The sequence below is a fragment of the Eurypyga helias genome, unplaced genomic scaffold, assembly GCF_000690775.1.
Source record: "Eurypyga helias isolate BGI_N326 unplaced genomic scaffold, ASM69077v1 scaffold8880, whole genome shotgun sequence".
NCBI lineage: Eukaryota > Metazoa > Chordata > Aves > Eurypygiformes > Eurypygidae > Eurypyga > Eurypyga helias.
Genome location: NW_010223735.1, coordinates 67 through 16886, shown reverse-complemented (window position 1 = coordinate 16886; position 16820 = coordinate 67). Strand labels below are relative to the sequence as shown.

Below are 16820 nucleotides of genomic sequence, written 5' to 3'. Positions count from 1 at the left end.
CTTTCTACGACCCCTTGTAGTTCTGGGTGATGGGGAAGTTGTGGCTGCTGCAGCAGATGCAGCTCTCCTTGTTCTCCTTTGTGCAACACTAACTTTTTCCACTCTTTTCTCTTTTTTCTTCTGCCTCTCATTTTCCTCATAATCACTACTGTCTTCAGTGGCCTCTTCCCCACTGTCACCCTCCTCTTCCTCACTGCTGGTCTTAAGAACAGCAGTCTCTTTGGACTGGGAGGGGACACCCTTCTCCCCTTTTGACACATTTAATGTTTGGTTGTTAAGGTTTACCTCTACTATAATCTGCTCCCTTTTGTAAGTCACTTCATCTTCCTCCTCTTCTTCCTCCTCAGAGTTGTCAGAGTTTTCTCTATCTTCTTTCACAGCCCGGACCTCTCCTACCGATCTGTTCTCCCTGAAATATGGCTGCTCCTCTCTTTCATGGAGATGTGGTTTACTCATTTTGCTGTCCACCAACACAGAGTAAGGACTTCCTGACTCTCTCTTGTATACTTTGGTGGACAGATCAAGTTCCTGGCTGGCACCATGATAAAACGTGGGTGGCACTTGACCACGGCGACTGTCCTCTTGTGCCATCCCTGCTACATGCGCGGCACAGTTCTCAACCAACTGTTGGCAAGAATTGGCTGTTTGACTCATTTGGGAGGCCCTGATTCATTGAGCACCTTTAATCCCAGAAAACCAAGTAAGCAGCTTTACATCAGGATGGACTCTCAAGACCGATGCCTGTTCCATCTACACAGAGTGAACAAAATAGGATTCTCTGCTGGTGTTTAGCACTGATGTGTAGGTCACAGAATTCTGGTATTATGGCAAGGGCAGAGCAGTAGTAATGATTCTTCTGAAGAAAGTTGCCAATGAACCGTTGAACATTTTATCTATAAAAGACAACAGAGAAAACAAAGTCAATTAAAAAAACCCCAAAATCTGTAAAACCTCCAGCAGATTCTTTTGGTTTGAGTTTGTATAACTGAGGTAAAGCACAAGGTGTATTATCCATGAGCTGTAACTGCTGGGTGGGGGTGGACTGTCCTATAGCACTGTCTCAAGCAAAACTGGCAGTTACGCAACCTTTTGTGGAAACCAGAACTGGTACCAGACACCTGATATACAGAAATCAAGGCATGAATATTCCCCACCCGCCAAAGATCACCCCCACCTGCCCCAACCCTGGGCCAAGATGCTGATCTGTGTTTCTCCGGGGATCTCAGGAGCACTGATGGCCCCAAGACTCTGCTGTATTCCCCATATCCTTTTCCATCAAACAAGGTGCGTACCTACACAGCAATACCTATTCTTCTGTATCTCCCAAAGGGAGGCCATCCCTGCCCAGAAAGAGGACGTATTCTACCAAACAACATTCCATTAATGTAGATATGCATGAAGAATTTCAATGGAGACATTTTCAACTTGCAGCACTAAATCAGATTAAGAACACCGTGTCCCCTGCTTGTTTCCACCTCAGAGATCCCTCATACAGCCTTGTGATTTAAGGCACTTACTCTTTTGTCTCATTCTCCCTTCCCCCAGCAGCTTATGCCTCAATGCAGTAGCCAAACAATATTACATTTGCTCATCTAAATTTCACTTGCAGTTATCCAAGTTGGAATTTGACCAGGACACTGTTACTTCCTCTTACAAAAAAAGCCACGTGATCCCTAATACACACACATAACCGAGCTCTCACATCTATTTTTCACCAAAACAATAACATTTTGGTAGCACAGTATTACAACATCAAGACAAGATTTTTGGCTGTGCAGATCAGGTCAGAAATACGTTGGAACTCCTGACCAAACAGCATATGCGGAGCTAAACCTGTGGCTAGAGGGTACCGAAGAGGAGAATTAAGGACAGAAGTCGAGAGACATCCCATGTGTAGAGGACAGAGAAGGGCCTGAACAGAAAATGGATGAATCAAGAATCTAAGTATAAAAAAAACCCCTAGATCCCCACTGTCTGAAAATTTCCTTGAGGCTATAAGCTTGGGCTAACTCCAGCAAACAGGTATAAACCCCTTGGATTTCACAGAATCATATGGCCATTCTTCTCAACAGTATTCTTGGAGCAACAATAAAAAGCAACCAATCTAAAGCACTATTACAGACATGGATTTTTATGATGAATTTCCTTCCACGCTGTACTGAATTAAAATACTCTCCACACTACAAATACAGTAACTTCCATCCCACCACGTTTTGATGCTCGACAGAGTAACCGGCAGAGTGATTCACAGCACTGCAACAGCGAGGTCTATACCCACGACTCCATAGTCGCTCTGTCCTCAGCAGGCTTCCCAGAGCTCCAGAGGTGAGGCAGGAGTGCCAAACCCAGCTTGGCCAGAAAATACGTGGAGATGGGCTGTTAACTTTGGTTTGTGATCACAAGTAATATTCGGATGGACAAACTAGTAAATAATAAAATAAGCTGGTTATTATTGCAAGCCAAAACAAACAGCCCTACACCTAGACAGGCCCCTAGGAAGCAGTGGGCATGGTGAAATTCGGTTTAGTTTCTCCTTTAACAACATTTAATGAATTATTCAGAAGCTCAGAAAAATCACTGTGTCACGTAGAAAATGATACCCGATGATTTCCTCAGCATATTAAGCATCTCTCAAGTTGCAGGAGTAAATCCGGAAGGCTACCAAGAATGCTGCAGCTAGATAGCCAGAAAAGGCAAAAAACTTGTCATGAAAAGGAAGCTTTACTCCCACCCCCCATTTACTGAATGTCAAAATATTCACTATCCTGCCATCATTTCACCTCTGCTCATTTAAGGAATATCCTGTATAATAAACCACGTTGTATGAACACAGTACCACTTCAAATAAAAAAAAAAAAAAACCAAAACAACAAAGGGGCTTGCTCTGAGTTATCAAAGCTATTTTGTCTTAAAAACCACTTCACTCTGCAGAACCAGTAACCTACTTTCACTTTGAACACACTGCCTGCTACCCTCGAGGGACCAGCAACTTTCGAACAACATTACTGAACAGCCCCGCAGCTGGTGAAGCAAAGCCCCCCCCCGCACCCCGAGTCAAACGCCCTGCTAGACCACAGATAGTTCCGAGACACGAGTTTACATACTGCCCCAAATATTTTAACAGAGGATGTTTTTTCCTTAAGTTTCTAATCCCAAATGTAAGACAGCAGCATTTGAGTGGTTTTATTTTTGCCCCTATTTTTTAAAAAAAGGTAAATCCACCTTTTTTTCCCCAGAGCCGCTGAACACCTTTGGGGTCACAGAATGAATTTCAGCCAGAGTACAAAAGGGTTCTGATTAAAGTGTAAAAAGAATACACAGTTGCAAAGCAACCTCTGCTATAATGAAAGGCTGAGAGAATTGGGCTTGTTCAGCCTGGAGAAGAGAAGGCTCCAGGGAGACCTTATAGCACCTCCAGTACCTGAAGGGGCTACAAGGAAGCTGGGGAGGGACGTTTTCCAAAGGCAAGGAATGACAGGACAAGGGGTAATGGGTTTAAATGGAAAGTGGGGAGGTTTAGATTAGATATCAGGAAGAAATTCTTCCCGCAGAGGGTGGGGAGCACTGGGACAGGTTGCCCAGAGAAGCTGTGGATGCCCCATCCCTGGAAGTGTCCCAGCCCAGGCTGGATGAGGCTTGGAGCAACCTGGTCTAGTGGAAGGTGTCCCTGCCCATGGCAGGGGGGTTGGAACTAGATGATCTTTAAGGACCCTTCCCACCCAAACCACTCTGTGATTCTATGAATTTCTAACAAAGCTTCAGACATAAACCTGAGGAATAACTGTATGACGACCCCAGACTGAACATACGAGGTACACCAACACTTGGCAATCGAAGATCACACAAGAAAGGTTTGCAAGCCTACGAATATTAAAGGCTCAAACCCAGAAAAAAAGTACGAACAACTTGCAGACAAACGTGTAGGTGGAGGAAGCATGTGTGTGGGAGCAACCCTTCGTACAACGCTTTCGCTACTTCTGAAGAAAACCCGCATCTCTTCACATTATCTCTACTAAAAATAGAACAATTTATAGCAGAGAACACAATTACCTGCCCCAAATTTGGCTCAATAGATGCCTTGAAATCAGCACAGACCGAGTGCAATATACTCGGAGGTTAATGACTTCAAATTACACGTCCTCAGTTTGCCCTCAGAGAAGCCAGACTGTCAAGCTGGGCCCATCTCCTATTTTCGTCTAACCTGTGCCAAGGACGTACAATTTGACTTCTGGCAAGCATCCACTGATGTAAAGAAAACCCACTGCTTCTTCCAGCTCTTGTCATAAGTGAAGTGGTTGCAGAGTCATTTATGCCTATCACGGCTCCCTGCGAGCGCCTGACCCCTGCACGGCCTACAGCTGTGCGCCCGCCCTGGCAAGCCGCCTGCCAGCTCCGCAGATGCACACTTCACTGCTCATTCTTCCCGCCTCACTGTTGCTGGTGGCTCACATAAAGGGACACAAGAGGCACTTCGGGGCACTCCACAGCCGGCGATGACCCTGCCACTCCTGGTCAATGTGACAGTGGCCTAATTTTTATTTTCTTTTAACCAGTTTAAGTGCTGCCCACAGAAAGTTATCAGTATTAGTTCTGAAAACCGACAGACGGCAGTTTAATTCACTTTGCTGAGGGTTGGCAAGTCTAGGAGTACTGCAGGCACAAGGGTGATTTGTCTACAGACACCAGGACAACACTACCAATTTAATACTTAGTTAACATCTGGAAGTTCCCCCCACTCTGCCCTAACAGCCATAAGGACCAGAAAATGCCTCTAAAACAAAAACCAAAACCCATGCCTCAATTCACAAATCAGCAGCATTTGCTTGTGTAAATTTTACACACCCCCTAAGGAAAAAGAGGAGGAAGGGCGAAAGCTTGGGGCCTTCCTGCGGCTCACCTACTTCTTGTATGAAAAGTGAAAACTATAAAAAAAGAGATTGCAGTAGTCAATGGCCAACGTTAAAAAAGCATTAATTTATTATCATCCATTATCTGCTTTCTTTGTCATAATACAGCCTTTCAAGCCAGCAACAGAAAACAATGTCTTGTTTATGAGCCACTTCTACTGGATTTCACTTCCAACGTGGTACAGTACAAAGTGCCCGCAGCCTCAGCATAGCTCACAAGGCACCAAGGCAGAATTCTTTCTCCAAAAGCACACAGTGCCTAAAGCCGGGGGGAACCTGAGCCTCAGCTAACGCTGCAGCACCGAAACACCACGCACCTTACACGAGCATCACAAATACTCTGCACGCTTCCTTTGCAACAAGACCTGTGACTTCACAGGAGATAACCCCACCGACTTCTTTATCTTCTTCAGATTAAGAGCAGGCAGATCTCAGTTCAACAGCAGGTTTTTAATGGATACCACCAAGGGACATCGCAGGAAATGAAGAGGTTTTCCACCCCATCATTTAGGTATACAGACCACTGTACATAAACCTAATGAGAAAGTTTGAGTATCGTGAAATGTGAAATTTTCTTTTCCATAAAACAAGACCTCACAGACTAGAGTTAGAAAAAGTCGAGGAAAAAATTAGAGCTGTGTTTTAATCCAAGGCAATGACATTTTTAGCCCAGGATATGAAAGCCAAATGTACCCTGGACTGTATCAGAAGTGTGGCCAGGAGGTTGAGGGAGGGGATTCTCCCCCTCTGCTCTGATCTCATGAAACCCCATCCGGAGTTCTGTGTCCAGCTCTGGAGCCCCCAATATCAGAAGGATATAGACCGGTTGGAGCGAGTCCAGAGGAGGCCCCGGAGATGCTCCGAGGGCTGGAGCCCCTCTGCCATGGGGACAGGCTGGGAGAGTTGGGGTGTTCAGCCTGGAGAAGGGAAGGCTCCAGGGAGACCTTAGAGCACCTTCCAGTGCCTGGGGGGCTACAAGGAAGCTGGGAGGGACTTTTTACAAGGGCAGGGAGTGACAGGACAAGGGGTAACAGGTTTAAATTGAAAGTGGGGAGGTTTAGATTAGACATCAGGAAGGAATTCTTCCCAGAGAGGGTGGGAAGGCACTGGGAGAGGTTGCCCAGAGAAGCTGTGGATGCCCCATCCCTGGAAGTGTCCAAGGCCAGGCTGGATGAGGCTTGGAGCAACCTGGTCTAGTGGAGGGTGTCCCTGCCCATGGCAGGGGGTGGGACCGGGGGGGCTTTAAGGTCCCTTCCAACCCAAACCACTCTCTGATTCTAAATTCCTAGTCATCCAGTCAGTTTCTGCGTTGAATGCCTGGGCAGCTCAGCAGGTGAATTCAGAACACAAGTGTAACCCAACCCTGTCAAAAGAACAGTATCAATTTAAGTTAAAGGCTTTCACACTTTAACTAGTAACATTATTTGGATACAGAAGAAGTATTTGAACTATGATAAACTGGCACATGTGTTTATTTTGAAAGGCTGATAAGAGCATCGTTCTAGGAAGTATAAATGTAGAGGTAAATAAGTGAGTTTTTTCACTTTGCTTCTCTTACTATTAATCATTTACCCATTAATCAACTTCAAGTCAGACATTTCATCAGCAGACAGAATAAAAATACAAGAAAAATGCATCAGAAAAATACAATTTTCATTGCGTAGATACATCTTAGCTTTAAGTATACTGCCCAGCACAAAGTTCTGCTATATTTTTCCCCAAAATAACAAAACATGAATGCTTTCTCACTACAACCGTGAAATCCTTAGGTAATGTGAATTCTGAAAAGCATAACTAGAGACTGCGACGTGAAAATACAAAGTGTTTGACTTAAGTGGCCCAGTCGCCTACAGTTCCATACATCAGCAAGATTTCAAAGCACATAAAAAGTAAGTTTCAATATCCTCGCGCAGTTTGAAGAACAGGTGCATGAAACAGAATAGCGCACAGCGATTCCCACTTAGTGGGAAAACGCATCTGGTACAAGTTACATCATCTCGGCGGACAGTAATCAGGACTATAACACAAGAGGGAATTATTTATATCATTGTACAATCACTTCTTTCTTGTGCATCTCAGCTGCTTTACATGCAAAAAACTGAAAATATTTCCCTAAGTGGTTAAGTTTTATTTCAAGACAGAGCCACAGTCAGCACATCCTCACGGTTTTTGCATTTCTATGGGCAAGTGCTCAAGCCTGCATTTACCCATGGAAGTGCAAAATAAAAAGACTGACTGAGACTAACGATCTATTCTGTCATCTGCTAGACGTCAGGGGACAGCTTGTAACACCCACCTAAGCGATGGTAGCGTGAGAGGTTCACGCTTAGCAGAGCTCCAAAGGAAAGGAGAGAAGAGCTATCTACTGTATCAGGACAAATCTGTGCAGCTGACACAGACTTTGGGAACAAGGTGTAAGATGGCAAGAGGATACTCAGAAACAGCGTTCACGACAATTCCTGGGACTGTTCTGTGAAAAACAGGAAAAAAAAAAAATCACAACTCTCCACTGCAAACTCAAAATTCACTTGAAACAGATTTTTCCATCAACTCACACAAAAGATGAGAAAAAATGGTGTGTGGCACTGTGGATTGTGTTTTGGCAAAATTAAAGCTATGCCACATATTTGGGCATCTCTGTCTCGAACGGATTAGTCTTGGTACAACTAAGCAAACTGACACGCACATCATAAAAAAACCCAACAACGCTGGCAATAACTGGAAGTATTGTAGGGAGTCTTGGCAGGGAAACAAAAAACTGGAGAGTGAACAAATACTGTCCCATTCTCAAAGTAAAGGTCCGGGGAGAAGCATGTATTCAGTGGGGTGGTATGTGAAAGCCTGGAGATGCAGCGCAGCATCCAGGCTGTCCCATCTTCCAGTTATTTTTTTCGACCATTCCTAAAATAATCTATGATAGGTATCTCGCTAACTCAGCAGGCAACATATTTTCACTGTATGGAGCTGGCTATTTGCCTGCAAGTATTTAACAGTCGAATGGAAAATGAAGCAGACCATATTTCCAATTCCAGAAAAATACCTTATATAATATCCTGCAGCTAAAACATAAAAACTACGATAGAAAACCTTCACGATTTTTCCATTTCTTAACATGAATTATTTGGCTGTATCTAGAAATCTGGTTTGAGGAACAAAGGCCTTCAAACCAGTGATTTCCAGAACTGTGAATCTGGAATTTTTTCAAGCATTATCTCCACAGAAAATAGTGGAAGAGGTTGCCATTTCAGAATTCAGCAGCATTATAATTCCTCAGTTTCTGCAGTAAGCTGAAGGCTTTCTATTGGCTATCAACCAGTTTTAGATACAACAGCCTTAAAACCTCAACACTTTTACTAGGCAAAACCATCCCGAAAGAAGTTCTAGTACATCATGATATACACTCAAAAGTCTAAGCCCTTCCTGCTACTTTAAGTATATAAAAGTTAAATTCCTGTGACTGACTTAGGAACTCTCTTGTACTCAAATCTATTGTTGTGTCTCATCTGTATCTTTCAATGCAAAAAACCTGAAAGCAAGATTAAAATAAAACCAGGCAGTTCCCACTCTAAAACAGTCATTCAGCGTACATGTTTTTTCTGTGTCACATACCAAGCAAAAATCTTTATATGACCACATTAACAGATTATCTGTCCCTTCAAGTTTGTTCACTCATCAAAATATGTGCCAGAAGTTCAAAACTACCCACTGCTATGATACTGAAGGGCAATTGTTTCACCCGTTAACCTATCCTTTGTTCCAAATCACTTATTGCCTAGTTTTCTTCTCCTTCAGTGGAAGATTCCTTTTTGCTTTAAAAACTCTTGCTTTCATCATTACCTGTATCTTGAAGACTAGTAAAAACTGAACTAAGATTTTTAAACCAGCCATTTATATTCACAGATGCCAGCGATGACACTTCTTACTAAACATCACATTCTAAGATTGCAGAATGATTGCATGAACAATATAGGATGCACACAGAGCCATAGGAAAACAAAAAGGAAATCTACCATCAAGATCTGTCCTGCTGTTTCCCAAAGTTAGCATTTTTCCTCCCAGAGGGGAAGAAGGGAGAAAGAGGCACTAGATGTGTATCTGTGTCTTTGCATATGCAGATGGAGCAATCAGTTCAGAGCACTCAAGACAGTGTAAACGGTCTGTCTGCGAACTAAAGCTGACAGGTAGAACTTCCACCGAGACGTTTATTCTGGAGGAAAGGTGTTTTTCCCTGGTTTAAGCTGTTAAACACTAACTTGGCATGAAATAATAAACTCTTATATCCAGAACAGAGTTACCTCCTCCCCTAGCAAGCCCCACAGAGGACCTCTGCAGTATGTAGAATGGAAGTAACGATCGAGTTTTGTATGTTACTGAGGGGTTCGGTTTAATCAAACTCACTGACAGGTCAGCTTATTTGCTTACAGCTTTTGGTTGACCGGCCTGTACCGCACACACCGTGCTCCTGTATCATTTGTCTTTTACACTGTAATAATGGAACGTTTCAAATAATCTCACCTGAGCTGCGAGCATCATGTTACGCACACTACAGCATCCCTCAGTCACAGGTTAATGTATTTTTTAATAACTGCTTTGATTCCTTTCCAGTCTACCAGTTTATCTTAAATAAAAAAAAGCTAAGTACTTTGACTTAGACTAGAGACTACTCTACTACTGAGAGTAGTCTGTAGTAGAAAAAAAAATTTAAACAGCAAAATCTTCTTTGGCCTCATGAAGTGTGAATTTGATCTCTCTAACGTTCGTTCTTCTCACATCATTGGAATGTGCTTACGGATAGGTTTAAAATCCTCTCCATTTTTCATTTAGAGCTCTTCACACACCAGATAATTTTGACTTTCAAACCAGCAACAAGTTTGTAAAAACTTGCATAGCAACAGAGCAGCTCGCAGCAGCTGCCCCACTGCCCTCTGCACCGCAGCAGATGCACCAGCTAGGAGCACCACTGGTAAACACTGGGCTGAGGGAGAAGGAGCACAGGCAGCTTTCCCTTGTCCTTACCTGGGCTTCCCTTGGGATCTCCTCCTTTCAAACTGCCCACAAAACCACACCTGCACGTGCCTGCTGAGTGTCAGTACTATAACTATTCAGTTTTAGAAGTATTTTAACTGTGGAATCGCCAAACACTACTGGGATCAAGCCCAGCTAACCCTGTGGTTAACACAAGGGTGGTAAGTGTGCTCACACCAGCACAAATCACCGGCTGAACTGCTGTCCTGCACCGACTGTTGAGACGTCTAAGTAATCTGGTGTTGACAAAGCCTAAGTGTGCCAACGCCAAAACTACACTACTGTAAGTGTTTCTCCTTGCACAGTGTCACCACGCTCCTGCGAGCCCTGAGCAACCACTTGATAACAGTTATCTTCTGCTGCCCAGTACTGTCGTGTTTTGAGCTACTGAGTCTTTGGAAACATTACACATTTGGTTTGGATTCACAATGTAAACTTTTGGAAAAACAGACCGTCTTGCTTTTATAATATTTACATAATTTAACAAAGCAGATTTAACAACACACAGATTTATCAGCTTCCCGGAGATGCTAACTGAGGAACAACGCTTCGGCAGAACTCCTATTCGCACATACTCTATCTCTGCATGTAGGAGCCACGTTCTGCGCTCTCCTTAAAGTTACACACGGAGGCATAAAGCCGTTGAGCGAGTCTGCACGGGATCCAAACAGACACCGTGCCAGGCAGCAGTTTATTTCAACCTCCGCATGCTCTACAGTTGCATTCTCGAGCATCAACGCTCTTCCCACTGACACAGTGGATTTTATTCCCAATTTTCCTCTAATTCATTACAGCAGCTATGGACATCTTATCTCCGCTTTCCATTTACAACTCCTGAGCAAAGTGAGGAAAATTATCAGTTAAAGCCATCGTTACCAGTTCATTTTAATCTGACCTAAGCCTGTGTGGCTGCCAAAGGAGGCAGTACACCCTTTCCCTATTTATATGCCAAGACGGGCATTCTTAGGGGTGCAAAGCCTTGGGAAATCAGTCTGTCTGGAAAACAGCCATTCCTTGGGATAAATTTTCAGCTGGATCAGCTCTCTGAACCAGCTCACCCACACCTTCGTGAATGACAAGATTTTGCTTCCCGCAACCATCAAGTTGTTCCACAGGTGCAATCAGGCTCTCACCTTCCATAAAATACCTCGGTGAGAGAACCAGAAGGCCAGTAAGAGATTTGTGGAAAAAATCTGAGCATGATACTTCAAGAACTGAGGTTGCAAAAAATAACGTGTTTTCAAGAACCTGTAGCAAACAGGAATTTTTCCCAAATGCCTTCAGTCTTTGCACAGCTTTCATTTAAAAATACATTCCTCATGATTATGAAATTATTCTTAGATTCAAGTTCTCTCTCCTTACTGACATGTTATAATCTGACCCCACAGATTTCTCTTCAATAACAGGAGGAGTTAGAGTTACAGGCTTCAAGTCAAATCTGCATCTTGGCAAAGGTCTGAACAAAGCATCACAGAAACCACCTCAGGACCTACTCCATGGCACACAGCTTCCAAATCTCAGCAATGAGATGCTTGGGTTTCAGGATGAGAGGGGGAACATTTGAAGAAAAAAAAAAACCCTAAAACTCATTTTTCCTCTTGGCAGAAGGGAACAACAGTTACTTAACTCCTTAAGCAAGACAGGGAACAGCATCTCCGTAAGCATCTCAATAAAATTGGGGAGATTTTTGCAAAGGGAGGGTGAGAAGGGAAAAAATGTCCACTGACAAGAGGGATAATTAAATTCATCTTACTGTCTGAATTTAAAGTGCTTGGAGTGTGGGATAACCGAAGTCAGTTGTGCACAGGAGAGATTATGTTAAATGATTTTATAGCACCGTAAGTGGGCTAGGCAATTTATCAAAGATAAGAAGGCAGGTTCCTTCATCAAGAAGGCTGCAGGTTAGAGGAAAGGCTATGAAAATCTAAGAGAGGAAAGAGAAAACGGGTTAGTTTAGGAAATAAGTTTTAAAAAAAAGCAGTAGAAAACAGTGTAATAAAGGAGTAAGGTGAGGGGACACCAAACAGGAACACAGAAGCGTCGGAATGAATTTAGAAAGGTACGAGTGGAAGCAGAAAAGTGCAACCTGGTAGGTGTTAAAACAAAACTGCCTGGAAAAAAGCTGCAATTACATTCAGGACATAATTTTTCTCAGACCTTTAAACTACAGCCAGCATGGCATTTCACTGACTAATAGATGTTGTCCTGCAGCTAGGAAGTGTGAAATGAATGATTCAAGAGATGCACATTACAACAAAGCAAAGTAGGGATTCTCAGCAGCCATTTTTATGATTACATGACACAGGCGATGAAGATTTACTGCGATATGTTTCTGTCCCTGCTGAAGACTTCTGCAGTCACATCTATATACCACAACTTGTATTGTCATAGTGTCGAGCCTACTGGTGTCCCAGTGCGTTAAACACGTATCCCAATGTAAGTCCCTCACGAATGACATGCAGTTAAAACACGGGAATTCTAAGCAGAGTGCACAGCACTTAACAGGGAAGTTAGAGAATTTACTACAGTAAGAAAGCATACAAAATATGGTGAGGAATGGCCATGCCTCTGACCCCATCATCTATGTGAGAAACACCTGATTTGCTAGCCTAAAAGAGGAAAAAAAGGGAAGTTACTGGAATTAAGGGTAGAGTTCCCATCGCTGTATGAAACAGGACAGAAGCAGAAAACCTACAGAAGTACGTGCAGGAAGGAGAGCTGCTTCATTAAAACATATGCAGCAAAAAATGCCTGGATCAAGCAGAAGACCTAACTACACCTGTGCAGAGTATGTCCACAAATACCACAGCTGGTTGACAGTACTTGCTACGTATTAGGACACTGAACACTAACAGCAATCAGGTTTTTCGTTAGAAATACTCTGCCTTTACCACCGATATTCACAGTTGCCACCGTATGTAATTTCTCTTCAGACAGCACTATTAGGACAGACTCCATAATTCGCCTTTTATCACATAAGCACTAAAAAGGCTTAAATAAGCATGACCTGCAAGCAACTGTGGAGTTCAGAACAGATTTTTACTGTCTTCCATGAGCCTAGTCAGCCATAGGAAAAGCAAAGTTCTAGTAAGCTTTCTGCACCTGCAAGAATCAGCTATGCTCCAACTCAAATACTTGAAACTTTTTGTGCACCAGATTCCCATAAAAGAAGGTATGTGGATCAATGGATTCTTGTCCGTAACTTTTCAACTATAAAACTTCCTGCTTGTAAAAAAGAAAAGCTCCACTACCTTATCCCACCAGGCCATCTGTCTTCACAGTGGTACCACAAATATTCCTCCAAAATTCCAGCTGAAAAACTTTCCATTTGCTTGCATTGAGTATGAAATTGGCTTAAGAGGTTTTGTCTCAAACGTTACTATGGATCCTAATTCCAGTAACCCATCTTCAAGTAGGCCCACTTGCCTTTCCTATAACATTCCTAAAATCACTTTTCCACCAAAAGCCTCAAGCTTCAAACCTTAAAAAAAAAATTAACACACAAACAAGAGAGCGATACAGCATAAAGTGCTGGTAGTTGCTTAGCATAGCTAAATGTTTCTCTTGAGTGAAAACTACTAGTCTGAAACCTCCTCAGGGAAGGGTGTCTGAAAGTGTCAAGGAAACTAATGCAAGCTGCTCTTGTTAATGAGTTTAAGCTGCTGGCACCAGCGGTACCGCCAGTTTCACTCCCTATGCAATTGTTTTTCAGGATGGAGGAGCAACCTAAAACCCACCAATTTCAGATCACTTGGAATATTAAGAATTTGTGAAGGTAATTTGGAAATGAGATACTAGAAGTTTAGGCTATAATGGCTGTTTCAGCTGAACTAAGAAAGTCTGTCTCTTACACGTTTACCAGTTTATGAGCTAACCCCACCCACTTTCCAAAAATAGGGAGAATGAGGATCCTGCAAAGACCCAAGATGCTACACTTACACTCACCTATACAGGTATGTGCTTAAACAGAGTTTGCAACTTCATGGGCAAATCATATTTTTATTAAAATGCTTCTAAAGGCATCGAATTTTGTCACTTTCAGGCAAAACATCCTCTTATGTTAGCAGAGATTGGTTATTTAGACTTCTGATACAATAAAGGAGTGATTGCAGTTTTTAAAATACGTAACCCTAGTATTTACAGTGGAAACAGTTAGGCATTTGGATCCACAGCAAGAACAGGTTTAAAACTACATATTCTTACTGGAAAAAGAGTCTGCGATAATTCAACCATGCTTCCTCAGCTTGAGGAAGCTCAAGACATTAGAGGGTGATGCCAACTGTAGACAGTATCTGCTCACTGGCTGCATTAATATTTAAAATGTATAACTTCATGACAATAAAGTGAACTCCACATGAAAATTCACATTTTTATAACTATTGTGGGGGAAAAACCCCAAACGTTGGTATCATAAGATTCTGAAAAGACAAATAGCACACATTTAGCAACATGTAAACTAACACTGTTTAAACAAAACCCAAAATTATGTTCTTCAGAATTTACTTAATCTTCCATTTAGAAACCAAGATGTGGATCTTGAAGGGAGAGCGCTGCTTCCCAGAAAAATGCATTAAGAGATCAGCTGTTCGGTGCTGTAGGAATTTAACCAAGTAAGAGAATGGCTATAAAAAGATTTTAATACAATAATAATCCACAGATTCAGGTTGCTAGAGAACATATCAATCTTCTCAATTGGTTGGTACTTCCTTCCAATTATGTCTTTTTTTGTGGGGTTAGAAAGAAATTTAGTCTTTGATAAGACATATTATAGTGTGCCACAGAGAAATAGGTCACTGATGACATGTAGTTTTGTAATCATCTTAAATATACCTGTGCCTACCTCAAATATGCTGTTGGCACAGCACTCTTCCATTAGGCACCGACACGACACAGGATGCCAAGACTGGAAGATGGGATCTTGTTTACTGCAAATATCTATTCAATGCAGTTGTACAGACTCAAAGGACTCTTCCCAAGTCCTCCTTACATGGACATCTCACGCTTTAGGTGGTATGGCACCACACAAAGTATGCTCAATTTAGTTATTGCACATATAAATACCTCCGGTTTTGGATGAAATTGCACCTCTCCGTCTGAAATTTCCACATTCTGTAATTCTGGCACTGAGAATAAAACCAGAACATCCCAGCATCTTGCACTTGCAACACAACCTGACAAACAGCTTTTATAATTCAGCTCCTATATATACCTAACCATTCATACAAAACTGCTGAAGAATTCACTCTCCAGAACACATCAGTCAAAGGCTTCCTGTATCAATATTAGATAAGACATAACAAAATAATCAATTAAGTCCTTTAAACAAATGAACAATAGCCTATAATGCCAGAGTCTCTTTTGATCATGTGAACATTTGAACGGGTTTTTTTACAAATATTACAAACGTTTACCGATTTTCCCAAATACAACCGATCTCAATTACTGCAAATACATGCTGAAGTAGCTATAAATATTAGTCGCCAAATACTAGATAAAATTATAAATAAAATCTTAAGTCTCTGACATCCTATTACATGCAACTGCTTAGTTAGAAAAATAAAGACTTCATGATTTTGTACTTCTCTTTCAAATAAATACTCTTTGAAAAAGCTTTCAAAATTTCTATCCCTCAACTACACATTTACACTGTGACTTACTCTGTATCTCAACTTTATTATCAACATACAAATTTAAGTGTTGGCTGCCTGGGGCAGGGATGGGACTTCTCATCCATTCAGCACAACCACCGTATTGCAAGCGCTTGATTAATCTCTATAAAGCAGAAAAAAATTGCATCTACATGCAGGTATAGGCAGATTACGGGGTTTCCAATAGGCACCGATGAGAACACTAGACCCATGTAAAGGATGCAAGTCATCTGTTACTGTAAAATACCAGATCCTTTCAAAATGACATTTCCCTACTCCACAGGCTTTTTAACCACACCAGTGTCCGTAGTCCTGCATCTATAAAATGCATTTTGTTAATACACACCAGATACCAAAGAGAAAGAGCGCCCAACTTCCACACGCAAACAATCAAACTTTAGTTGATCGGCACCGGTGGCAAATCAAGGTGCACCAGCCCATCCTTCACAAATCCATGCTCACACGTTACATCTCCTTTATTCAGCGCGCACACACATACCCCACCATCATTCTCCTGATTCACCGCGCATACACCACTGTCAACAAAGCATGTGCCAGTTGCCATTCCCGGAACAATACAGCTCAGGTCATCCCCTGAAAAGACAAAAATGCGCATTCCTCACGTCCTTTATGTCTACGGTACTTTCCTTGCTTTGCCTTAAAATCACGTCTAGCGCACATGATGCCAAAACTCAGCTGCGATTAAAGATACTTACATAATACTACTAAGACCTAAGAGAGACGTTATCTTGAAGCACATCGTTTCAGTCTAACAATACCTGTACCGAGACATCCACAGAACTGCAAGTTGCACGGAAGGCAGCTAAAAATCAAAACAAAAACCAAATCCCTAGGACGCACATACCACAACATCTGTCCTGAGAGCAAAGAGATGGAGAGGATACCTAAGAAAAAGACTGGGAGAAAACATCTGATTTTTGTCCCTTCACACACCTAGACCCAGAACCCCCGACTGTGAAAGGCAACGTTTCCTCACCTACCCAGTGACAACTCCAGTCCCAGCAGCGAGCGCGTTTGAGACCCGCGTTCCCTCCCCAAAATCGCGGAGCGTGCACCGCCGTGGCTGCACGATTAGCAAGTGACAAGGAGGAAGGAGCGGGCTGCCAGCGGCCCCCACACCTCCACTCCGCGGGAGGGGGCTGGAAAGCCAAGGCAGAAAGCGAAGGGGGTGTGCAAGTGCAGTCCAGCACACCCAAACACAGCCAGATTTTTCTTTTCT

At 42.6% G+C, this 16820-nt stretch overlaps 1 protein-coding gene across 2 annotated transcripts in view; it reads right to left on the bottom strand.

Moving 5' to 3' along the window:
- ZNF652 (zinc finger protein 652) overlaps positions 1–893 on the bottom strand; it is an 8571-nt gene extending 7678 nt beyond the window's left edge. The window contains exon 1 of one of the 2 annotated variants that reach the window (XM_010150506.1): positions 286–893. In XM_010150506.1, coding sequence (XP_010148808.1) covers positions 286–654 — 369 coding nt within the window. In that variant the 5' untranslated portion in view covers positions 655–893. The other variant, XM_010150436.1, reaches the window with a different exon arrangement.
- Between the last annotated feature and the right edge of the window lie 15927 nt (positions 894–16820).